This window comes from Pelobates fuscus, chromosome 3, assembly GCF_036172605.1.
Source record: "Pelobates fuscus isolate aPelFus1 chromosome 3, aPelFus1.pri, whole genome shotgun sequence".
NCBI classification, from domain to species: domain Eukaryota; kingdom Metazoa; phylum Chordata; class Amphibia; order Anura; family Pelobatidae; genus Pelobates; species Pelobates fuscus.
The window spans coordinates 127071262-127098984 of record NC_086319.1 but is presented as its reverse complement, the minus strand read 5'-3'; the positions used below and the strand labels follow the sequence as shown (position 1 = coordinate 127098984).

The 27723-nt window shown below is 36.3% G+C and overlaps 1 protein-coding gene across 1 annotated transcript in view; it reads right to left on the bottom strand.

The window, feature by feature from the left end:
- Window positions 1-7027: 7027 nt before the first annotated feature.
- CXCL14 (C-X-C motif chemokine ligand 14) overlaps window positions 7028-27723 on the bottom strand; it is a 50081-nt gene continuing 29385 nt past the window's right edge. The window contains exons 3-4 of the mRNA XM_063445267.1: window positions 18088-18201; window positions 7028-8699 (exon numbers count right to left, since the gene is read on the bottom strand). Coding sequence (XP_063301337.1) covers window positions 8684-8699; window positions 18088-18201 — 130 coding nt within the window. The 3' untranslated portion in view covers window positions 7028-8683. The remainder of the gene's footprint in view (window positions 8700-18087; window positions 18202-27723) is intronic.

Below are 27723 nucleotides of genomic sequence, written 5' to 3'. Positions count from 1 at the left end.
GTACAACTTGAACATTTACCATCAATGACGACTCCCTGTACTCTATCTTTAAGCCAATGTTCTAACCAAGAACAAGAGGTTTCATCTAAACCAATTTCTTTTAGTTTGAACAGTAACCTATTGTGAGGAACTGTATCAAAAGCCTTAAAGGCACACTATAGTCACCTGAACAACTTCAGCTTAATGAGGTTGTTAAGGTGAGAACTATAGCTCCCTGCAGCCTTTCTCATGTAAACACTGTATTTTCTAAGAAAATACAGTGTTTACATTGAAAGCTAGGAAAACCTCCAGTTGCAGTCACTCAAAGTAAACCAGAGGGACTTCTGAGTTGATGGAGGCATAATATGCCTCCATCCACTCAGATCTGCTGTGCATAAGCATCCTGTGATTCAGTATCTCCTCCCAATGCATGCAGATACTGAACTTTCCTCATAGAGATTCATTAATTCAATTCATCTCTATGAGGAGATGCTGATTGGCCAGGGCTGTGTTTGAATCATGCTGGCTCTGCCCCTGATCTGCCTCCTTGTCAGTCTCAGCCAATCCTATGGGGAAGCACTGTGATTATCACATGTCAGCTATCACATGTCAGCAGACTGCTTGTTTTTCCTGAGTCTAACAGCATGCAGATTTACAGTTTCTGGCTTGAAAACAGTAAGATTTTTACTATATTTATGCAGGCATGAGGGGCCCAGGGGGGCTAGATGGTTGTGTTAACACTATGGGGTCAGGAATACATGTAGTTGCACTGGTGACTATAGTGTCCCTTTAACAAAATCCAAGTAGATCATATTCACTACAGCTTCTTGACAGAATGGAGACATTGCATCATTTTTGATAAAGACATTAAGCTGAAATGCGTCAGGTGCAGATGGACTTTTTGTACCTTTTCAATTGTAGAGATTTTATTTTGTTTTGTCTTTGCTTAATACATTTGAGTTATTTTTACCATGTGTAACGGATCACCTGGTACCCCGACTGGGTACCTTCGTTGAAGGATGCTCCTAGCGTTTCCTGAGGACTTCAAGCACTGCAGCAGACACCATAACTACTGTAGACTCCTCCAGAGAGCAAAACAGGAACCAACGCTTACAAGAACTTAGCAGTGATTTAGCAAGGGAGTATGGCAAGGGAGTATGGCAAGCCCTTGTAGCAGATTCCCCCAATAAGAGACGGCACTCCAAATTGAGGGTAAAGTAGAACTCAGGTTTAATTACACACACTCTGCTTTTATGCAATTCTCCCCTGCAAGGGAGACGCCCACAGACAATTATACATTATCCAATCACACAATGGTTGCATCCCATAGATTCCCTCCCCTTAGCCTGAGAGGTAACCCAATTATACGTACAATTTAAACATACTTTTTACCCAACTTTCATAACTCTAAAACCATACATCCAATATTAATAACAGTTACATATTATTAATCAGCACATTCCAAATATCATACGAAAATCCAAATACCCAAAAATCATAAGAATCCGTCCAGCCGTTCGGGAGATAAGTATAAGTCACTTTTGACCGACCGCAGGCACATTTTCATGCCCTAAACAGTTCCAGGGATTTGGGCTGTGCGTTCGGTCTATTTTATACTGAGAAAACGACTAAGTCCCATTTGAACGGGTGTTCGAATCTTCGAACGGGACTTAGTCTCCAGCCGCGGTGTTGAAGAAGGTCCGGGTCAGCGGTGTTCGTGCAATTGGGTAGCCGCAAACAGTTCCATAGATATGGTTGCACACAGCGCTGACCGCGTTCGACTAAGTTAAAATGGCCGCCACCACGTGTTCGTTTGTCGAATGGAGGCCACTTCGACGACTTCGGCTGCATTCGAAGTGCCAGTTTAAAAGTTGTAACACTGCTCCCAAGTATTTAAAGGGCCAGGAACAGCATACAAAAATCCATTGTGCCCAAATACACTTCTTACAGGGTTAATACACCCCAGGGCCATAGTCGCAGGGCAGGAGGCTAGCAACCAGGCTTCTCCAGTTCACAGTGGCGAGGTTGGTTCCGCCACACCATGTATCCTGCATCCTGGATTTCATATGGGAAAAATATCTCTAACCACAAAGCTGGGCATTATTTCCCTAACAGATCTCAGGAATTATCCACCATTATTTCTCCATTCAAGGCTTTCAAGTCTGAGCCAGCTATTTAAGTGACTCAGTAATATGTGAGTGGGACCATTTGTGTGCTTTAATAATGTTTTATATTTTCAATATCAACCTATGGTCTATGTTATATTTAGTTTTTTTAGGTATTATACCATTGTATTGTTTATGGTAATTAGTTTACTCCGAAGGACCTCCGAGCACGCGTATGCATGAATGCTAGGTGCAGGCCGCAACCTCCGAACTCTGATTGCATCACATCTCCCAGGCAACGATAGACACTTTGGAGATGTGCACGATCATTCCATGCTGCAGGACAGCCCTGTGGATGTGGCTGGAATCAATTAAAATAATTGGGAAAAGATAAACTCTAATAAGAGTGTCAGCTTATAACCATAAGAAGGGAAATAAAACAATTTTTTTTTAATAAATTTTATTAGTATAAAACAAACGCGCTCCTGTACAAGTAAGTGGTCTAACCGGCAGAACAAAAAAATCAAAAGTCATAGAAACCTGTGTCTACATAAAGTCTGAGGAGAGGTGTTATCACAATTACTGATGTTGAAAATCAATTACTGTTAGGTAACAATGCAACCAATTAGGGAATCATGAAAACCGAATCTAATACTGGTGTAGATATTGCCCTGCATACGTCTGTGTCATGATATATACCAGTAGGAGACCACACAAAGAAATACTGACAAATAACAGGAAGGAGGGGGAGGTGAACTAAACAGTTTTCTCAGTGTATATGTTACAGTAATAATACACTGGTATATTCTCTATCAATTAGATAGAAGAAATTGCTGAGGTCCATATGCTAACTGAAATAATTTAATGAGGGTTTACCGGACAATATAAAAAGTATATTCAAGATATAGACTATTAGAGTAGTCCCAGTAAATACCCCTGGTGCTACAGCGGCACTAAGGTCTTAAATATTACTTAGAGTCATATCTGTAGATTATCTTGGTATTAAAACGGCACCCAATGCCTAAACCACCAACTTTTAGTAAAAAGTTAAAGTAGTTTGTTGTTTTGATATTTAAGCTAAAGTGCCTGAGTCAGCTGTGAATACAATTGTGGCACAAATTGCCATACTGGAAACGAGACACTAAGTCAAAAGGAAAAGGTCTCCGAGTCTCGACCTAAACCCTTAAACAGTTAGCTAATGATAATAATGAAAAGATTAATTGAGAAAAAGTTCAGTTAGCAGTGATCCCTGAGTTAACAGCGCATAAATATCTAAGAGTTGTAATACATCCCTCCCGTGTCTTCCGGGGGGGGTGCTAGATTTACATGACCGGCAGGAGGGAAGCTCACAGCTTCCCTTCAGACCGCTGGCGGCCGGGTACAGGAAACAGAAGTTTCCCGGCCACGCTACATAGGTAGGACTAAAGGGGGAAAGGACCACTGAGGGGGAAAGGACCACTGAGGAGGTGAGGGGCAAATGGTGAAAAGATCACTAAGGAGGTGGGGGGGGGGGGGGAGGGGAATAGGACCACTGAGGAGGTGGGGGAGAAAGGGAAAAGGACCACTAAGGATGTGGGGGGCGGGGGGGGGGGGATCAGCAAATTCTTTAAAAGAGGATTTTCCTTTTTCTTTAAATGTGTTTTAATTAGATCAGGTTATAGTGAATAAGTGCACAGTCTGTAATGTGACTGTAACTCCCATTAGTCATGGGATAATCTGAAGCTTTGCATTGCATTTTGATACCAGTAACTGCTGCATTTCCCACCCTAGGCTTATCCTCGAGTCACTAAGTTTTCGCAGTTTTTTTTGTGGTAAAATTAGGTGCCTCGGCTTATATTTGGGTCGGCTTACACTCGAGTATATACGGTATATCTAGTCCCACTTAGGTAGATAAATACAGGTCCGTAATTTAAGTGAGCATGATCGCTTCTTGAAGAAAATGAAAAATAATAATCACAAAAAGCGCGGCAGCAAATCCGTGTGCTTGTCTAAAAAGAATAGCACTAACAAGACCCCTGACGCACGCGTTTCACCCGACCTGGCTCATTAAAGGGGGCTTCCTTATTAGATTTTTTCTTTTCCCGGTTTCTCCTTTCCCTAGGTACACTATTTCTTGTTTATTCATTTTAGTTTCTTATTTGGGGTTACCCCCATATTCTAGTGCTCATTCTCTTCTTTTTCTTCAATTAAAATTATTATTACATCCCATGGCAACTCTGATGACTGACAGCCCCATGCACAATTCGTGTGTTATGGAGGCGCGTCAGAATAGGCGTGTCTTTAGTTTGGCTCCATATTAAAACTGTGAACAGCTGAGCTGTCATTGCTCAATTGTTCTGTGCTACCTCCCTGCAAAACTACCTGTGTGATTTCTACTCTTCTGGATTACCTGACCTTTGGCTTGCACCTTTGCTGCCTGGATATGTGGCCTTTGCTTTGCCCCTGCCAGATTTGTTTGCCTTATTTTTTGTCTATATCTGCAAGTACTGCACTTTGGGATTCATACTGCTAAACCTGACAATAATATTGCAAAGCATAATACTCAGGGATATAATTATTAATATGTGAAGTAACAGTTTGTTTACCCATGGAGAGATCTGACTGCTAGGTCCTTCCCTTCTCTGGAAGGATTTTTGTCTAGTTTATGGCAAAACTGGAAAGCGCTTCTAGATCTAGACTTTTTACCTCTTTTTGTATCAACAGCAAATACAGATGTGAGGCTGAATTTGATGAACACATGTCTCTTTTCCGTAACTATGTCACATATTAGCAAATTAGCACAATCTTGATAGAGAAAGACATGAAAGTGAAACACCAAAGAGGTATAGCATAGTATAGAAGAACAATAACAACAATGGAGCATGGAGGAAAGTAAAGGATAAATATAAAAGTGAAAATGTATGAAGAAAAGGAAAAGGAGAAGATCAATGAATATCAAATTGTATGTATGCTATCTTCAGAACTCAAATAAATAGGTTGTGTGTATTCCAAAGGAACAGTATAATCAGGTAGAGGCATGCTAGTTGTCCAAACAGATGAGGATACACTCTTTAATAGGTAGAATAGAAAACATAGAATGTGACGGCAGATAAGAACCATGCGGCCCATCTATTTTGCCCATTTTTCTAAATACTTTCATTAGTCCCTGGCCTTATCTTATAGCTACGATAGCCTTATGCCTATCCCACGCATGCTTAAACTCCTTTACTGTGTTAACCTCTACCACTTCAGCTGAAAGACTTTTCCATGCATCCACTACCCTCTCAGTAAAGTAATACTTCCTGATATTGTATTTAAACCTTTGTCCCTCTAATTTAAGACTATGTCCTCTTGTTGTGGAAGTTTTTCTTCTTTTAAATATAGTCTCCTCCTTTACTGTGTTGATTAATTTTATGTATTTAAAAAAACAAAAACAGAGGATACTAAATTGTAAAGCCAAAAAGTAGAAATCTGGCTTTGGGATATTTGCTAATATTGAACATGGCATTTTTATCACTCGATGAGCTGTGGTGTGATGTAGACGATTCAATAGATGCAGATTTGCACACCACAGTGCTAGTATTGATCACAAAGGCTGAATCCTTGTGCAATCCCAATACGAGTGAAAGAAAGATCCAGGTTCAAAGTAAAAAAAAAAAATCAATGGCCACAGTTCAGCATAGAGTAACTAGGAATATTTTCACATTTGCAATTGGTACTCTACCAGTAGGTAAACTATGTTAATATATTTTCTGTTTCATACACTATAACAATCTGTTGTTTTTAGGAATGTGTATAACATTTACAAGCAAGAGTGGAAAGTGATGGTCATTGGCAAAAATCATGAAAAACATAGAACATTGGGTGAGGTCTGAGGATGTATTCAGATGACAACATCATGTTTCTACACGTCTCATTGGAATCTTTAAAGTTGTACCTTGCAAGCTAATTTTATAAGGCTCAATAGGAACAGTGCTAATTTAAGGTCACCTAGTTAGAATGTAATACAATTAGGGATGATATGTAAATGCATGTTGCCCTTCTTGACCGTATGTATCTGTTTGGTTTAATGGACCGTTTAATAATACATTGAATCTGACCATTCAATAATACATTGAATATAAGTGGCCTATAATTTTGGAAAATATTAATATTTCCTCTACTTTTCTATGTATGCTGATGTTGTATCAGCATTGAAATGATCTTCCACAGCAATGTTCTATCCCATCATGTTTGAGCAGTCACATACCGATACACGTGCATACACACACACACACACATACATGCGTGTACATAGAGAGATGTGCTTATAGAGATGCTTGCTTTCACACACTGGTAAATAACCTCACACATGCACAAAGAAGCTCATATACACAAACATTCGCCCAAATGTACACATGCCCTAGCAAATTAATACTATTATTACTATTATAATTGACATTTATTTAGATCCAACTTATTTTGCAAATAATATCATAAAGTGGGATATTTAACAATAAATACTACTCCCATATGTACATAGTCGCTCATACTTTCGTATTTTTTTGTCCCCTTTTCTCTTTTCATCCCTATGGAGAGAGAGACCATGCTCTGCCTTTCTTAGTGCATAGTGTTGGGGAGCACTAGACAGATCAGCTTTTACTCTTGTTACACCTCTGTGTATGATCACACATTTAACAGACAGTAGAGGCTGGGATGTACCCTTACATTCTGGCACCTCTTTGTCTCATGTTACTATACCAGTGTGGCAACAAGACATACTGAAAGTTATAGCATCTTTATTTTCTATAGATCTTGGACATTTAGTGGTCAATGACTCTGTCCCACAGATTTTACTATCATACATGTCATACAAAGATGTATTGCAATGTTAATAAAAATAATGAACAGGCATTTAATAAAAAAATTAAAAGAAACACTTTTTTTTCCATTTTATTCGAAAAAAAAGGAATAAGAAACCAGCATGCAACTTTCTACATATTCAAAATACTTAAATAACATATGATAATTTAGCATTACAACACATTACATTTATAGATAATATACACATATTTATACGAAACTTCCTCAGTTTATTTACAAAATATAAAGAAATTATATTATCTAATTCATGGAAGAGTGGATAATATAGCAGTGTTTCATCTTATTTATTTATTTTTTTGAAATATTGAATTACAGATTTGTTTGTACTACATGAGAATATAGACAAATTATACCTATCTATTGTTGCCAAGGTGACATTTCATATTAATACAAGTGGCACTATTATGGAAATTTGCACTGAAATATATGGTACATCTGAATTCCATGACACCAGTTGTAAATAATACCTTTTCACTATGCTCTTTGTCTGATAAGTTTACATGGCATAGAATATTAAAGTTGTCATAAAATGATATTAGCTAACAATAAATCTGTTTTACGTCATAGACTGAGATGAGGTGAGTATATTGCTCCAAATATAGAAATTAGAATAATTAAAACAGTTTATACTGTCAGACACATGAAATTGCAATAGTATTGCAACAATGATAAGATAAGATGAGCAAGATAAATTAAACAAAAGTGGTTAAATCAGTAACATTACATGAAGCACAAATTTAAGTGCCGGAAAATACAAATGACAATTATTGAACAAAGATGATTTTATGACAAAATAAACATCTAAAAATAAAATATATACATATTACACGTGTGTTTTACCAGATCTCTTTTGCGGAATTTTTTTATACATTGAGCCTCTGGAAGGACTTTATTTGTGAAATGTAAAAAATGTTTTAATTAATGATAGGTGAAGTACTAGCTCAGTAAAATAGCAAAGTTTAAGTTCCTGCCTTGAGAAAAAAAAAATCCAGATTTACTATATGTTGACCCTTGTATTTGGAACAGAAAAAAAAAAATCACTGCAGCACAAGTGGCACATTTCAATTTGCCAAAGTGTTACCATAAGGACCGCATTTTATTCGTTGTCCATTTTGTATTCAAAACTATTTGATTATTAATATTAATACAAGTTTTTTTAAAAAAATAGTAAGTTTGACTAGAACCAGATTTTCCAAATGCAAAACTATACATTACAAAGAGACATCACATACAGAGAAGAGATTGCCTAATGATTAATTTTAAAACACATGAAAATTTATTACTACATACAATTTAAAATAATGTAAATGTATGCTTAAACAAAGATTATTGAAAGCTACTGGTCTTGGTTATATTGATCTATTTAATTATTTTAGTATTCTTTAGTATGAGAACCAGGTTGGTGACTTCCTCTTCTGTCTTGTTTTGTATTTAATGAACTTATAAAGTTCATACGAACTTTTATTAATCTATGAATCAAACACATAGCAAACCGTATAAAACAAATCTTATTATTTCCAGATTATGCAGACAATTATAAAATCAGAAGTGTGTAAGACATCTATGAAATTTCTAAAAGCCTTTTTTTTTGTGTGTTATAAAATGTCAAACTGATATTTTAAAAGTATGTTAATTAATTACATACATAGATGGTTTCAATCTGAACACCAGGAAATATTTATTTTTGAATTTTGTTTTCTTTAAGACATCCACTGTCATTTTCTCTTGTCAACTGTATTTTTTTTTTAAAATGTATTTTAGTCTTCATAAACTCTGTAAGGAAACAAAAACACAAATTAATGAAGATAATTAAGTCTTATTTACAGAGCAGGACATAAGACATTCTAAATGAAACAGACTGTGCAATAAAGGAAGTTTAACTATTAGATGTCTCTTTACAGGAAGTGTTTTTCAAGGCTGTGTAAGTCACATGCAGGAAGGTGTGACTAGGATTGTGCAAAGTGATTTAACTCCTAAATAACAAATAATTGAACAATGAGACTGTAGGGACATGATATGTAATCCAAAACTGCTTTATTAAGCTAAAGTTCTTTTGGTGCCTATATTGTTCTATTAACAGCTGGTTTACTTTGTGCAGATATTAAGCACATATATTAAGCATTTATAAATATGCTTTGTCTATTTAAATGTGTATAGTAATTGAAACAATGTAATATTGTATTAATATTAACTAGTAGCAAACATAACATACATATGACAATATTACAAAATTAGATGAAACTCAGGAAAACTATTGAGCTTCTGAAAAGTAACACATTTGATGTAGCTTTTAATATAATACAAAAGTAATAACTATATATAAATTAATTTGGAGGAAACTCTAGGGAACTTTAGCAGGGCAGAATACTGAATTTTATTTTAGTGTTTTTATAAACAGTAATTATTTAAAAACAAAGATTGGTATTATCTCTGCTATAAATTTATTTCTATACTATAAATACACTTTACCTAAACATATCTCAAGTTCAGTTGTGTATGTTTATATAACTCATGGATCTTCTCAAGGGAATTTGCAATGGCCACAGCTGACACTCTTCAACGATTGCCTTATTTATGCCTTTATATATAATTACTGCACTAAATTTTCCTGACTAATCAGAACTCTCTGCCCTCAATCATAATATAAACTAAACTTTAAGGGTCTATTTATAGATGCCAATCACATCTAATTATCACATTTTTGAAAAGGTTAGGCTGCTAAGTGACAGTGAGCAGAGTTAAAGGGACATGCATCACTTTGAGACAATTGTCTCATTCGGAAGCTTTAGCTTTAAATGAGCTGGTTTCCTTTATGCTGCAGATGGAGAAAAACAGGTAAATGTGATTTATTTATTTTTTCCATATTGACCTGCTTTTTCTTTCCTATGCTTTCCCCACCCATTCAAGGCGAGACACTGATCTAACAAATTAGTGTTCTATTCCTAGGAATGATGGATACATGCATTGGGCATGCCTGACACATTTACACATCTGCAGTTAGAAGATATCTTCCCCCTGCAACATCCTGACAGGTAGAGAATAGAGGGAGTGTGATCAGTGTGATCAGTGTTGAGATGATCTCTCTTGCTGCTGAACAATGTAGTCCTGTTTCTGTCTCTTAGTGGACTGATCTGGAATATGTCTAAGTTTATAGTACGTTTATAAACATTTATTACATACTTTTAAAGTTTTCTTGCTTTATTTTAGTTTGTATATTTGCTTAAGTGTTTGATTGCGGCTTTAAAAAAGTATTGTCAAGTAATGCATGTCCCTTTAATTGTGTTTAAATAAAGCCATTCAGACACATATTTTTAATATATATGCAATCATTTTTATTTACCTTTCTAATTTTAAGTAATCACTACTTTAATTATTAACCCATTAATGACCGATGACGGTTCAGGACCGTCATCGGAAACATCCCCTTGAGGACCGATGACGGCCCTAAACCGTCATAACGTCTTGGGGGTACTTACCTGATCAGTGCTTCTCCCAGTCCAGGGGGACTGCCTGTCTGCCCAGGCAGTCTCCCCGCGGCAGATCAGGACCCCGCGGTCACGTGATCGCTCGATCACATGACCGCAATAGGTGCCGTTGTATCTGCCTGCAGGTGGACTGTCTGTGCTGACAGGCAGTCTCCCTGTAAGTAGAAAATCATAAAACAAAGTAAAAAAAAAAATTTAATCTGTGTAAAAAAAAAGTATATGTGTATATATAAGATATATAATGTCATTCTAAGTGTATTTTTATAATTATATAAATATATTAATATAAAAATACACCTATAATTATATATATATAATATATAATATATATAAAATAAATATATATATATTTATATATATATTATATATAATATAATATATATATATAATATATATATATTATATATAATATATAATATATATATAAAATAAAATTTTACAATATTTTTTAAGAATTTTAAAAACATTATATATATATATATAATGTAATTTTATTATAACAGTATTTTGATATTAACATATATATATATATATATATATATATATATTTATATCAAAATACACTTAGAATGAAATTATATATCTATGTATAAAAAAAAAATGTGAAATATACATGTCCATATACATAATTACATAAATAATTTCAGAAATATACATGTAGACTTCAAATATATAAATATGTATTTATATTTAAATTCTATGTGCATATTTATGTCATATTATTACATAATTAAGTATTTTTATTGATTGCAATTTGAGGGACATGCCTGAGAACCCAGGCCGAAAGTTCAGAGAATTTAATTTGCTAGCACTATGTTTAACCCTGTAACTTTCTATGACACCCTAAAACCTGTACATGGGGGGTACTGTTTTACTCGGCAGACTTCACTGAACACAAAAATTAGTCTTTCAAAACAGTAAAACATATCACAACGATGATCTGGTCAGTGAAAGTGAAGTTTTTTGCATTTTTCACACACAAACTGCACTTTTGCTGATGATAATATTGCTGTGATAGGTTTTACTGTTTTGAAACACTATTATTTGTGTTCAGCGAAGTCTCCTGAGTATATAAGTACCCAATATGTAGAGGTTTTATAGTGCTTTTGAAAGTTACAGGGTCAAATATAAGGCTTATTTTTTTCATTGAAATTTGTTAGATTGATAAAGTTGCCTTTGAGAGCGTATGGTATTCCAGGAATGAGAATTATCCCCATGATGGCATACCATTTGCAAAAGAAGACAACCCAAGGTATTGCAAATGGGGTATGTTCAGCCTTTTTTAGTAGCCACTTAGTCACAAACACTGGCCAAAGTTAGCATTTTTTGCTAACTTTGGCCAGTGTTTGTGACTAAGTGGCTACTAAAAAAGACTGGCCATACCCCACATTAAATACCCTGGGTTGTCTACTTTAAAAAAATATGTACATGTGGGGTGTGATTCGAGGATTTATGACATATAACAGTCTTACAATGTCACTATTGATAAATGTAAAAAATATATATATTGAAAGAGCAATTTCCTACTTGTACTTATAGCCCTATAACTTGCAAAAAAGCATGTAAACACTGGGTGTTTTTAAACTCAGGACAAAAGTTTGAATCTATTTAGAAGTTTTTTATTAGCTTTTGTAGATTAAAAGATTTTTCAAGTAAAAGTCCAAAAACATGTTTTTTTTTTAATTTTTCACCATATTTTATTATTTTTTTTTAAAGTAAAATATATGACATGATACAAATAATGGTATGTAAAGAAAGCCCTTCTTGTACTGAAAAAAAACAATATATAATTTGTGTGGGAACCATAAATGAGACAGCAGAAAATTACAGCTAAACACAGACACCATAAAAGTGTTAAAACCGCTCTGATCCTTAAAGTACATCGCAAAAATGGTCCGGTCCTTAAGGGGTTAATACAGTTCTTTATTGAAAACAATGAGAAGATTAATTTAAATATGTTGGAGGATTATGTTAATATATTTTCTTCTTGCAAACAATACATACGGATATACTTAAACATATGAGCTTGTAATGGGGTTGCCACCATGATGTTTAAAGATGGTGGAGTGCTGTCCGATGATGTGTTGGGCATGTACTCAGTCCCTGAACCGTTAAGCCATTATATTATACCCTTTTTAACTTATAAGCACTCAGATACACATATTTTGGAAATAACACCCACATTGAGTGGTCTTACTCGTCCACCTAATGCTGTTACCCAAAGACAGCTTTACAAGATAGGACAACCAACAGCTGTGTGTCTTTTAGGGCCTTACACAAAGTCTATGTGAGAAGTCTATAACCAAAAATGGATACATTACTTTTATAAAATGCCCTAGCGTCTTAACATGCTTAACTGTTCTGCTGCCTAATTGCAGCATCTGCAGTTATCAATGAGTAGAAAATTGCAGATATCCTTGCAGACACAGTGTTTTTTGGTTTTCATTTTAGTCCTTACCATGCAAATAGATTGAATTTATTATTTTAAACAAAAACTGGAGAAAGGGATGACACAGGCAATGTTTCACCAACTGAAATGCTCCACATTTCAGTCACACTTATATTTTATGTTTTGAAAATAAAGAGTAATTCCAGTCATAGAATGCTTTAGGTCCAACCATGCATGTGTTCCAGGGTAATAGTTTCAAGTGGGTTGCTTATGAATTTTGGCCTGCCCGTGAAAGGTAATATATTACAATGTTGTTGTTTTTTTTTTTTTTTTTTTTTACAGAAAATAAAATAGATGGCCCTTTTTATAATTTTCTGGAGGTGAATTAAATGATCCCACCTAAAAGTTTTGGTCATAAAGATATCTTTCCAGGGGGGCTTGCTTACCACAAAGAAGTAAGATCTACAGAACCACTGGAGGTTCCTCTGGAAATGGTTTTTAATATAACTGATAATACTCGGTTTATTTATAAAATACAGGTGTTTAAATAACCGCATTTTACCAACAAGGTAATGCTAAAGGAGATAAACCTACAGTTTCAGTTCCTGATTGCTGAGGACCATAAATTATATAGTGCCAGCACTCTATGGGAAAAGCGATGATCCACAATTTGTTGCTGTTGTGGGTTTTGAGCAATTTGCTTACATTATCGAGTCACCACTTTGTGGTGTGCACCCTTATGCAAATAATGTAATACAATTTATTTAAAGCATGCACTGAATAGGTGTGGAGCCACACAATTATTTGATGTCCAAATACATTAAATAACGGTAGTATTTGACTCAGGACCAAGGCATTTTGTTTAGTTTAATCTTGCTACATTCAATTTATTTTATTTTAAGCTGTTCTATGGTATTCCATAACCCTATGCGAAATCCTTGTTACTCTTTAGTTATGGCTCAGCCAATTTGTTTAATATTTCTTCATCAGGTTATGATTTTTTTTCAGACTTCGTCCTTTGCTATTTTCCAGTCTAGTATTCCTACAATTAGATTCTGTATAGGTATATCCTTGCTTTATATTACACTGTGGACTTTTTAGTGATATTTATTCTTTCTTAAACATGGATTTATTAAAAATCGTGTGTTTTTTTTAATCGTGTGAACTATAATTTCTTTATCCTAGAATATCTGAAGATGTGCATTTATGCCATACACCCTCCTTTTCTAATGCTGCTTCTCCTTTGTACTTGAACTAGTATGAGGAATTAATAAGCCTCTGCCCCCCAAATTCTAATGCTAATTCACTACTTGCTAACCTTGACATGCCCTGTTTGACAGTCCTGTTAGTTTTACCTCGTATTAGCATTTAATCCAAATACAAGCCTTATTAATATCAGAGATGCTTAGCTCTTAAAGGAAATGGTCATTTTGGACAATCCACTGTATTCAGATCTGTTAACCTCTATCCAGATCTTTACTTTTACATGTGCGGAAAAGGACTCTTAAAGCACAGCATTCTTATTCTGGATTCAACTGCTACAGACCTCCCAGGCATATTCTCCAGATTTTAAATAAAATTCCAATTAGAAGAGGCCCAGCATTAAAACAGTATTAAGGCTAAAACTCCAGGAGTGATAGGCACTTGCTTAAATATGAATCTGAAACAAGACAAAGATGTCAGAGATCCGTTGAGTAGTGTGCATTATCTAGGGACAGATTCCCATGAGCTGAGGGTAGGAAAATGTCAGGAAGAAGTATTGTCTGAACTGCAACCGTTTAGTTGATATAACTCTAGTCTTCTGTAAATGGCATACCAACTGTGACGAAGATCCTGAACATAACATTTCAGCAGGAATTTAACTGGTGGTAGCTTTGGATTTAAATGGACACTAAAGGTACCCAGACCACTTCAGTTGATTAAAATAGTCTATGTGCAACGTCCCTGTCCCCTTTAGTCCTACAATATAAAACATTGCAATTTTTGAGAAGTTGCAATGTTTACATTGCAGCATTAAGACTGTCTCTAGTGGCTGTCTACCAGACAGTCAGTAGAGGCACTTCCTGGATTCTAGTGTAGTCAGAGTCCCATAAATGACACTAGACATTGTCACGCTCTGCATGAGAACATCCAGCATCAGTGAAATCCCCATGATTCGATACTTTCCCATGGGGAAGGCTTAATACGCACACCGTTAGGTCTCACACACCTGATGAAACTGGAAGAGAGGGAGCTATGACCAAGCGCAAAGGGAGATCGGCACTGGAATCGGGTGAATAAATAAAAAGGATTTTAACCCTTTATGTGCCACAGAGGGAGTCGCGAGGAAGGGGAGGGCGGGGGGGACCAGAAGGAACTAAAGTGTTAGGAATACACTTCTGCCAGTGAGCAATGTTTTTGTAACACCATGCAGAAAATGTCAAAGCCTGTGCAGCTTGCCGAGTTTCCTATACAAGTAAACTAACAACAATAATTTGATCTGATACACAATGCAAATAAATAAATGAAAATTGCTTAATAGCTGACATTGCATAATCACATGGACTCTGAGGGTGTGAGGCAGTTTCCAATTGTTAAAATATTATGAAATGACTCCACCTTACATCTAATTTAATATTGCATGTGTGCAATGATTGTCTAGTGGCATGCAAAATCACACCCTTTTGGGATATTTGCCATAAAGTGAAAATCAAGAGATCTGTAAGGAAAGTTTCCCTCTTCACGTTTTAAATCCAGCCAACTGATGTTTTTCTATACCTGCCTAAAGTAGCAGGGTAATTTTATTGGGAGTGAAAATAAAGTCAGTTCCAATGTATATATCCGTTTAAATGTAATCAATTATTAGATTTTTAGCTGCTTTGTATTCTGTTAACGTTTTGCATAATTTAGTAATACAATTAAGATAACTTTATTAATTAATTTGCAGAAACACTTTAACCCCTTAAGGATTGAGCCAATTGTACAAGTTGTGATCAAATCAAAACATAAACAAAACCTTGAATTTGCGCTATTTGTCTGTTCAGGCGTAATTCACCTTTTTTATAGTATGTGTACCCACACTTATTATATATAATTTTGTTCAGGAGAAAAAGGGCTTTCATGTCACATCAAATATTTGTATATTAAGCATAATTTAATATTAATAAAATATAAAACAATGTGAGAAAATTAATACATTTTGTTATTATTTTAGTTCTACATGGCATTTTAAGTGTTAATATCACAATACTGTTCGCTGTTACTGCAATAAAGTAGACATATTTGTATTCAGCGATGTCTCACGGGTAAAACAGTACCCTCAATGTACAGGTTTTATGGTGTTTTGGAAAGTTACAGGGCTAAATATAGCACATTACATTTTTCGGTTTATACACATTAAAATTTGCCTGATTGGTTATGTTGCTTTTGAGACCAAATGGTAGCCCAGGAATGAAAATTACCCCCATGATGGCATACCATTTGCAAAAGTCGACAACCCATGGTATTGCAAATGGGGTATGTCCAGTCTTTTCTAGTAGCCACTTAGTCACAAACACTGGCCAAAGTTATCATTTATATTTGTTTGTGTGTAAAAAATGCAAAAAACTAAACTGGACACTAAGTTTAGTGTTTGTGACTAGGTGGCTACTAAAAAGACTGGACATACCCCATTAATATATATATATATATATATATATATATATATAGATACATATATGTATTTTTAATGTCATTCTAAATGTAATTTGAATGTAATATATTTATATATTTATATTAATATCAAACACCCTGGGACTTTAAGTATCCAAGTATAAGTAGCATAGGTAGCACTCACGGTCTTCAGGTTAAAAATCTTCTTTTATTGTGCAAGTTTAAAACATGATGCAAGGATCAACGTTTCAGTCCTCTCTCAGGACTTTTTTGATTGATCCTGATGAAAGTCCTGAGAGAGGACTGAAACGTTGATCCTTGCATCATGTTTTAAACTTGCACAATAAAAGAAGATTTTTAACCTGAAGACTGTGAGTGCTACCTATGCTACTTATACTTGGATATTATATTATATATATATATATATATATATATATATATATATATATATATATATATATAATATTAATATTATATATATTAATATTAAAATACACTTTTAATAATGGTTTACGTATGTGTTTGTGCATATAAACTTAGATTGTGTATATGTATATATATATATATATATATATATATAATCCAAGTACTTTTATTTATTTTATTAAACTTTTTATTAACTTTTGTTAACTTTAAAAACTTTTTTGCAGGCACTGCATAAACCGGCTATTCTGGCCATGTGATCGCGTGGGGGGGATCAGGAAGAGGGAATCTGCCTGAGCTCCCAGGCAGAACCCGGTAGGTACAAAGGACTGCGGGGACGTTCTATGCCGCCCACCGGTGTTCAGGACCGCCCCAAAAAGTATGGCATAGAACGCCCGCCGTCCTTAAGGGGTTAACAGTAGTATGGGAAAACAGGTTAGAAACCACCAAAGTTTTTGTTCTAACGGTCGGCTGGGATTTGTTAACATGCCTTGTAAACTAAAATCTCATGAAATAAGTGTAATTTCGTCACAATAATATATTACGTTTATTATTAAATGTGCAAGTTAATAATAGATGTCTGCTTTTTCCCTTTACTAATAACATTTTAAATGTCAGAAACATGATAATCAGGTTTACTACCTCTGAGGCAGGTATGCTTACAGTTGGATCTCTAATTGGAATTTTCTAAAACAGAAACTATTTCAGTTGTGACAGGTCAAAGGAAAATAAGACTGCCACATAAATATATAGTTTGAAACATATGGCTTTGACATGGAAAATTTGCTGTGCAAAAAGCATGTTTCTCCGAGCAATTAAACACAATACAAACGTCCATTAAAAGCATTTTTTTTTTGTTTATCAAATTGCTTGTTTCATTTGCTCTATTCACAGTAATGTAATGTTAGAAAGAAAACATTTATTAAATATGAATGTCATGTTTCTGGAATTTGCTTTTGTCAAACAATATTTGTGGTTCAAGAATATTTTAAAAAAGATCTTTGTTTTGAAATTATCTTGTAAGACCATAGAGATATATATTTTTAATTGTATTGTAATAACATACAAATATATTTTTTATCCTCATCTTCTATTTGTAAATTGCAGTGCTGAAATCTATTTTGAAATTATCCTTCTAGCTGAAAATCTATATTTTATCTTTAATATCAATATTAATTCTGCCATTAAATAGCAGTAGTTATCGACACTCTAATTTTTTCTTCAAAATACATACCTGTTTTTTTCCTTCCATATTGTGTACCATTTAAGGAATTTTTTTGTGCTGTGTAATTTAGGGTGTAAGCAATACTGCTGTCCTCTAAACCGTGATACATTATGCATGGTCACACTAGAAGAGAAAGACAACAAATAAGTTATAACAAAGTAAAAGAGCAGACAGACATGAGCTATTGCCCAAATCAATAAACACTTTAGAAAATACAACTATATTAGCCATGCACAAAATGTTTCTACCCAAATGTATGTTTCAGTTAAGGAAGAATACAATTTTTCATGATATAGTAATACATACAAATATCTCTAACAAATGCTAATGAACGCGGAGACCCCGCATTCGTACCTAAACACACAGACAAATTATGAACCACATAGTAAGATATGTACTTTTCTTATGCAGTTAAATCAATGAGAAAATTGTAATAGCCAGAGTCCAGTCCGAGAGACTGAGCAAAAGATGGCCATTCTGGTGGGCACTGTCTAGACATCTTTGGAGTTGAACTGTTGGTAAATGGTTTGATCCGTTAGGATAAGTTGGTGCCCAGGACTTTAAGATACCATAACAACTAAAATTAGATGAACTTATTATGGTGGCCTGCATATTTCTTTAACAGGCCCCCGGTCTGCTAATACCACAACCATTCTTCAAAAGCTTAGTTGGCTTTCAAATCCATAATGCACTAATTTCTAATATTTTACAATTGATTACAAATCCCTAAACAGTTTTTCTCCTTCTTGAGTCTTCTTTTTCTTATCCCACTATACCCCTTTCTGTCTCCTCTCTCCCCTATACCCAACATCTCTTACCAATATGCTTTTTCTCAAAGCTGTTCATTTACACTCCTATCCCCCTACTACTGGAACAAGAGTCCGCCCATTCAATCAGCCATCTCGCTCTCATCCTTTCATAACTTCTAAAGACTCACCTCTTCATAAAAGGCTTCCATTGACACTCCATAACTAATGCCCCATTATGACTCTCTCTCTTTCTAATCTGATCCCTTGCCAGTATCTGAAGCTCCCCACCTACATAACTATCACCTTAATCAAAACCATCACTAGTTAAAACTCAATTTTGATAATGAGGATGATAAGTATATGTCCTGGCTAACCATAGCAACACAAACAAATGGGTTAGCTTTGCAACATACTGATTGGCATAAGCTCTGAGGATAAATGGAAAGTTACACTTCTCTGTATGTACAATTGGGTAATACATATTAAATAAACAAATTAAAAGCAATGTAGCTTAGTGGAAAAGTAAACCAAGGAGATTAAAAATAAAAAAGGGCATTTAAAGCATGGAAAAAGTGCTTAAACTAGTAAATGAAAAAGTGATAGCCAAAAAGAGCAAAACCAAAACATTTTTTTAAGTACATAAACTCTAAAATACCAAAAAATTAAAGTGTATCTGAGATGGGTTTGTTAGTTAATGAAAACCAAAATAAAACTGCTATGTTTTTAGCTGTAGGGTTAAAACTAGAGGGACCTGGCACCCAGACCACTTCATTGAGCTGAAGTGGTCTGGGTGCCTATAGTGGTCCTTTAAGTGCTGAAGTGAAGTGCATCCACTCGTTACTGAGACTCTTGGAGGAGAAACCTGTGAGAACACTCTAGACCTTGTGAGAACACTCTGCATTGAGTGGGTGACCCCTTGTTGTGCCCCCTTTCCGGACCTCTTGGCCGGACGTCTTGGATAGTCCCTTGACTGTAGAGGACTGTAGAGGAACTAGCCCAAGCCATAAAACAGTCAAAACCTGGAGTGATGGGAGTGAGCGCAGGACTTTCCTTTTTGTATCTATATTCACTTTTTGTATCACACAGCTAGGTTACAATGCTGCCGCCCATCCCATGTGTTCCCTATTAAGAGTTAATAAGCAGAAAATACCCCTTTCTGTCTCATTAGAGATATTTTTGACAGAAGCTCAAGGAAGCAAGGTAAAGGGTCAGAGTAGGACCCGTCTAGGGGGGTCTGCCTTGACGTTGGCAGGCGGGCATTCCCTCCAGTGGCCATTGGAGTAACTAAATGACCTCCATTTGTTTAAATATACATAGGGATTAAGGAGAGAGCGCAGGTAACTTTTTTTCCTTTGTTTTTTTACTATATGTATTAGCTGATGTGTACTGTAGTCATTGCAGCCGCCCAGGAGTGATGGAAGTGAGCGCAGGACTTTTCTTTTTGTATTTGTAAAACCTGGTAAATGCCCAGGTTCTGATGGCCTGCCTGTAAGATATTATAAATGCTTTGCAGAAACATTATACCCACACATGCACGCAGCTTTTAATGCCAAAAGAGGGTCACCAATTTCTCAAGCAATCCCTTGTCACACACATCCCAAAGGAGGGCAAGGACGGAGAGCACTGTGGGAACTACATGCCCATCTCTTTAATTAACTGCAATCTCAAATTACTAGCTAAAATGCTTGCTATGCGCCTGCCGCTGCACATACCCTCTCTGGTACAGTCGGGTTTGTGACGGGACGAGAGGCCTGGGATAACACCATTGCGCAGATATTAGTGAATGGGGCTTTGACATTGGATTTCTAGATACACAATGGCACGCGCCATGAATGCCCCTTGTCACCGTTGCTCTTCGTCCTTGCCCGGGAGCCGTTTTTGACAGCCGTAAGACATAACCCGGACATCCGAGCATAGTCGTGAGAGGCACACAGCACAAGATAGCGGCCTATGCTGACGATCTCCTCTGATTTGTAACAAACCTGGAGGTCTGCCTGCCCAATTTCCTTGAAGAATTTTGGGAATTCGGGGCATTCTCAAACCTGAAAATTAACTTCTCCAAGTCCTGCATATTAAACGTGAACATCCCTATGGCGCGAGCGGAACCGCTTAGACAGAGCCACATGTTCCAGTGGATGTACCGTAAGATCCATTACCTGGGCATCTGGCTGACGAGGCGGCGAACGAACATGTTTAAGGAGAACTTTTCCCCAATGATGGACAGGTTTAGAGATGAAATTAAAGAATGGGCACATCCACACATCTCTTGGTTTGGACAGATACAGGTCACAAAGATGAACTTTCTTCCCAGATTGTTATACTAATTTCAGACTATCCCGATACTGATCCCCAGAACATTCTTTCACAGACTGCAAACTGCTTTGGGGACTTATGTATGAGGTGGGAGGATTCCCGGCATGAATTTTGATCGACTCAGACAACCCAAAGACTGGGGAGGAATGGCCTTACCGGACTGTTTTATCAGACTTGCCACTTACTGAGAGTAGTTGAATGGTCTCAGCATGCAGTCTCTAAGCTATGGAAGGGGGTGGAGTCGGGTGAGGCTAGGAAACTGCCACTGGGATTTCACAGTTACTTTGCATGGGCAGCGCCTGCTGTACAGGCTCTGGTAGCTGGTGAACACGCTGAAGGGGGCAATCCAACCTGTTATAACAGGCAAGGACCGAGGTCTGTTTCCCCGGAGGGCATCCTACCTACTGCACGGTCATGGGCTCGGAGCACCTGAGGTTAGCAGTGGTACCTGAGGTTAGCAGTGGTATGAGACAGATGCTTCACACATACAGGAGACATGAATAAAATGTTCCAATGCATATTATGATATTCACGATGGGCATTGCACTAGTTAGTGTTCTCTCTGCCTGCCTGTTTGGGTAATGGGGAACCCCAAGCCCCATTGTATAATCGGTCTCAAATACTCTCCTTAACCGGATAATGAAACATAATCCTATTATTATGGACCTGCGTGTCCCACGGTACACCGGTTATGCCACACTGTTCAATGAAAAAATGGTTGCTATTCCGATCAATGGGGACATATGCGTCCCGATGTCTACCTGCTTTGAAACACCATACTATACTAAGCAAAGGATCCTGATCCGGTCACTGGGGACCTGCGTGTCCCAATGTAAAAGTGCATTGCAATACCATATTTGATTGTATGAAGTGTTGTATTCTGCTGAATGGGGACCTGCGAGTCCCAATGTATAAACACTTTGATACACCCTCTGAGACTTAACAAAGTAATCTCTTCCTGTTGATAGGGACTTGCGTGTCCCAAGGTTTACATGCTTACAGAAATGCCAATAAAAATATATTTACAAAAAAAAAACCAATAATAGCGAGGAATCAAAAATTATTATAAGTATGAATACATTTGCCTTTGTTTTATTCTCTTGGTCTTTGTAACCTTATTTCTCTATAATTTGCTGTAAACTATGTTCTTTAATTTAGAATTTCAAAACCGTAATGTTCCATAATCTACCAGATTACAATTTATTTATTGATTGTTTGACTGCTCATCTGTGTAAAATGATCAGGACACAGGTGCTATGTAAATATTGTCAAATATATTAATGTCATCGGTACCTTTCAACACTAATGAGAATGGATACTTTGGGAAGGGAAAGATGATGTCACAGACAAATATTTCTAACAGGCATGGGCCAAGGATTCTTTCAAATCCTTTACTGCATGGTAGGTAATATCAAACCATACATTAAAGCATAAAATGCACATGTATAGTGTAACTGTCACTGATTACTGTAGGATTTCTAATGGTGTTTACATTCTCTGGGTTCCTCAAAGTCAGTGGGAGTTTAGGCTATTTAAAACTGTTGCTATTAATTTCTTCTCCCCATTAAAAAACGGAAAGAGACTTGAGAGACATGGCAGTTCTATTTCTACCCAACTCTTCTCCTGGCATATCACTAAATGGGAATGGGATGACTAAAGGGAACCTCTCAGGATTATTCACTAAAGGGAAAATCGTTGGGAATTCAAAGTGGATTAGATTTGAATTCACTTTTTATTTTCTAACAATTCACACTTTAGTAACTGACCAGGTCTAAAAAAAAAAAAATACATGTTTTTTTAATGGACACAATTAATTATTATATACCCTATAAACCCTATTATAAACCCTATAAACTTTATTTTACTGCAGAACTGGCTACTTCAGCCAATGAAGATCCACTCTCACTTCATTTTAGTGTGCCTGTTAGGCTTAGACAATATAATTATACCTGTATGTTGTGCTAGCAGACCTGCAAGCAAATGTATGTGTAAGGAAAAACAAGGATTAGGTATGAATAAGGAATAAACAAATAGATATTCCTTACACCTACCGATAAGTTTTTCGGCATAAACCTTTGATGAATAGGGAGAGCACAAGAAACCTCCTACAGGTGACTCTACTGGTCTCCCCTCATAGGAACCACACTGCATGTGCTATGGTCATTATTCTTACTCCATGAAGGATGTTGTCTGCATTGGCTATGGAGTATAGGAACAGGATTGTGGTGGTTACCCCGAGAGGATGAGGGGTTTCGCCGCCTAAGCCGTTCTTTTCCCCCTGTTCAGAGTGATGCTTTCCGGTTTCCCAGGATACTATAGCTCTTACAAGAGCTGGGTGATTATAGCAGGTATAGCTGGTCCCTAGAATCATGAGATAAGACTCTATGATGACGGTAAGCAAGAACTGATTTTAATGGCGCCACACTTGGCCTTTTATGACAATCCCCATGCAAGGGGCACTCCCACATGGACCTTGTGGGGAACTACGTTACAAAGTCACAGACCAATAATAACAGTGTTACAATGCATGACACTCTCACACATAGCGTACAATCTCTCCCCTCTGCCTAAGAGATAATTGAGTTAGATACTGTATTAACTCAATTATCTCCAGGCAGAAAAAACATATTTTATAAACCCCCGAAAGTACCCCCAAAACACATAATATCCCCACAAATGTTACATCCCCTGATAGTCCTGATCTGGGTGACCAACAAATCCAAAAATCACCCAGATCAGTTCAGGGGCTCAGGAATTCTATAGAAGTCATTTATTTGCCGACCGCACGCATGGTGCTATGCCCAAAATAGTTCCAGAGAATCAAGGCTTGCGGTCAGCCTAGTTCGGTAGTTTAAAAACAAATAAACTACCAAACATAGTCAATGTTCATCCAGACGAATGATCAAACCAAACAGTGCCCTTCTAACTTATATAGAACAGAACGCAGGCAATGATGGAAGTCCAGCGGTGTTCAGGAGTTTGTGTGAAACCAGAATGCTGGTGTCATGTAGAGGTTTGCTTTACTTGAGGAAGTATCCCTTAGCAGGGCAAATCAAATGACAGTGTAATAGTTTTATGATAGGTTCATTTTAATAGTGCTGTGAATTATATAAACAAATGTTTCTCCCATGTTATGAAGACAAAGCTATATTCCAAAGCTTCTCTTGAAGATGGGTGACTTTATTGAGTTTTACAGGGTTATTTATAAACACTGGAATATGTCTCAATAGAGAAAATCCGATGAAAATGGGCAAATTCTGACTGCAATGTAAATTCTCATATTTGTCAAAGCTTATTGCAGTCATAATTAGGTCAGACAGAGCAAATTAAGATCAATCACACTAAGGCATTCTGTGTCCAGATTGAAATCAGTGCTTTTGTATCAAAATCCTATAAAAAGTATAGAACCTGGAAAATTCACAAAGCACTGGTTTTACAAAAATTCGGAAACAAATGCATCTGGTGTGATGCACGCTTACAAATTATCATTCACTTTCTTTTTGCATGCAAATTGATAATTTCAAGAATTATTTGCAATTCAATTCTTATTAGAGCGCTCTGGCAGGCAAGTATAATTTCTTTCAAGACTTGCCATGGGACATTTTTTATGGGGTGGACAAAATTAAGTCCATGCCTTCAGTGTTGAACCAGTTAAAGCTTGGAGGTGGACACAAGGTCCCATCCAGAGATTATAGAGTCACCACATGATGACATGGGGTAGGGTGGGAGAGATTAGGTCCTCCTATATATTATTAATAAAGTCCCCCTGCCAATGGTTGGGGGCCGTAGTGTGGAAATTAGGTCTGCCTGGTATAACATTAGTAGCCCGCACTGACTAAATATGGGTGGGGACAGGGGGGACATAAGGACGCTCCCATTTATTTAAATCTGATAGCCACTACCACTACCCAAGGCTGGCTAGCTAGTTGCCTTATAATTAAACCTTGCACTACCAAGGGTTATCCAACTATTTTCCAACTGGCTGCTAGTGCTACCACCGTACAAATAGTTCGTCCAGGCCCGGATTTGAATCATTTGGGTCGGATTTTAGTCATCCAGCAGTGTTTTTGCCCAGGTGAAATCTGGACCAAATTGAAGCTTTCATTTAGATTTTAATAAATAACCCTGTTAGAGATCTGTAGAAATAAAAATAAAGTCATATGTTGAGTCTGTATTAGTGTATGTGCTGCTTTTAAGTGTTCATTTTTATACATCCTTTAAGGTTATCAGTCACAAATAACAGGTGCTGCCCACAAATCTTAGTACAATTTTGGTAAAACTCTTGGTAAAATTGTTACCCAGATGTCCAGGTACTGTTTTAAGATTAAAGGAAGCCTAAAGTATAAATGCTTTGTAGTGTAATTAAAAAGCATGTATTAAGAGAAAATAATGTCATCTCAGGGCTCTGAAAATATTAATAAACCACTCAGAATTGTCTAATTGTTTATTATATGTCCAAAACCATTTGATTATATAATTTGCCAAAATACACTCTTTGCACTTCTGTATCCCTTATTTGTTTAATACATTGTAAGTTCTGTAGACCTGGACTATCCACATCAGTGGAATCTGTTCAACCCTTGCGCAGGTTCAATTCTGGTAGGGTTGCCTCAGCTCTTCATCCTTCCGAGGTATATAAAATGAGTACCATTAAATTGGGTAATAGTAACAACCCCTGAATGTTGGGCAAATGTAACATCCCCAGGACGTACTTAGAAACCAAAGTGATCTGAATGTGCCTTTCCTGGTTAAATACTTTGCTATTAATAAAATGCAATAAGCCACACATACAAGTTACATTATTCTAGCTACCAAAAAAATAATTAAGTAGATTAAATGTGAAAAAAATTATAATTATGTAGTATATGACGAATAGTACAAACCTGATGATTTTTACAGTTCAATTTAGCTGCCTATAAAAAGAGTTTAGAGTTGCAAATGACAGCCCTAATTTGCAATTCATAAAAACCAACACCCATGTACAATGTTTACATTCACTGTAATCTACTCAAACATTAACTGCATCATAAAGCATTAAAAATTACAACACGTTCTCATCACATCACCTTTTATTGCACAACCAAAGATAGGGTCACTATGGATAAAAAATAGACAAGGGGATTTTAGCTGTCAAAGAGGTAATGTCCTTCAAAGAAGGGAGTTTGGGAGATAAGGTTATCTTAGTGATAAACTTCAAGGTTGTGCTATCTCTGCTATGACATTTAATATGAGAAAAAGTGTTGAAAGGCAAAGTTGTTGGGAAATAGAACAGCAGTTTATGTTACCAAATATAAAATGCTTAAACAGCAAGGATAGAATGTAAAAAATGTTTGCTCATTGAGGCCATGTTATTAGAGAAATAGCATCAGCATATTATTTTATTTTCTGCAGATGAAACAAATGCCCAGAGGAAAATAGTAAAATTCAGCTTTACCATTAATATCTTTTTTCACCAGCTGGACTGCATGTGTTCCCTGTGTGCACAAGGCTTTGAACTAGACTTCGGATGCAGATGGAATTACAGAGCATGTGTATAGCGTACCATTTCATATAAGCAAAGTTGTATCTTTGTGGCAAAAAACATAAACTATAAATGCAGGCATTTATACAAGTTAACATTTTCCACCATGGTGCAACCCAATGTTTGGGTAAAAATTAATGCGATGATTGTCAGGACGAACCAGTGGCCCAACACGCAGAATTAAGTTAATACAAACAGTAACAACCAGGGCCGGTGCAAGGATTCTTGCCGCCCTAGGCAAAGATCCATTTTGCCGCCCCCTCTTGAATGCAACTACACTCTCTCAGAAGTTTATTGACTAAACTATGAATTCAGTGAATTGGAAATCGAATTGCATAGTTTAAGCAAAAACAGCTGAACTGTGACAGTTGCTGAGTTGGCGAATTCTTTTAAATGGTATAAATGTTGCCATTTGGTTTTTAATTAGGTCTGATCAGCTGTCCCTTTCCTCCATAGTGCCCAATCTCTCTCATTAGCGTTTATCCCCAGCTTTCTCCTTTGTGTCTGTTTCCAAAAGTTTGCAGTCTCTATGTTCATGATTTATCTGCTCACTCTATGCCACAGATTCTCTCCAGCCTGTTTCTCTTTATTCCAATAGGGTTATTCAATAAAGTGAGAATTGTTGGGAATTCAAATTTAACTTCTAGTTTATGGTCAAAACACCTGTTAACATTCTCCAGATTTGGCTACTCTGCCCTTACACTTACAATTTTCACTCTAGTGAATAACCCGGTAATTATCTTCTGTCAATTTCTCTTCTTTTCTTTTCCATGTCTATTTATTAAACAGTGGGTTGAAATATAACTTGAAACATTTAGGCCAAAACAGAAGAGTTGTATAAAGTCATCTCAACTTTTTTTTAATCACTGTTTAGTGAATAGACTCCCAAGTGTCTAAGGGAAAGCAGAGAGACCAGTGATAAATTTAGGGAAAGGGAACAGACCGGGAAGGCAATTAGGAAAGGGATAGAAAGATTGTTGAGGTTTTTAGGAAACCTATACAGACTAGGAGACATTTTAGAAGAGACACAGTGAGCAGACATTTAGGTAAGGGGGGGGGGGG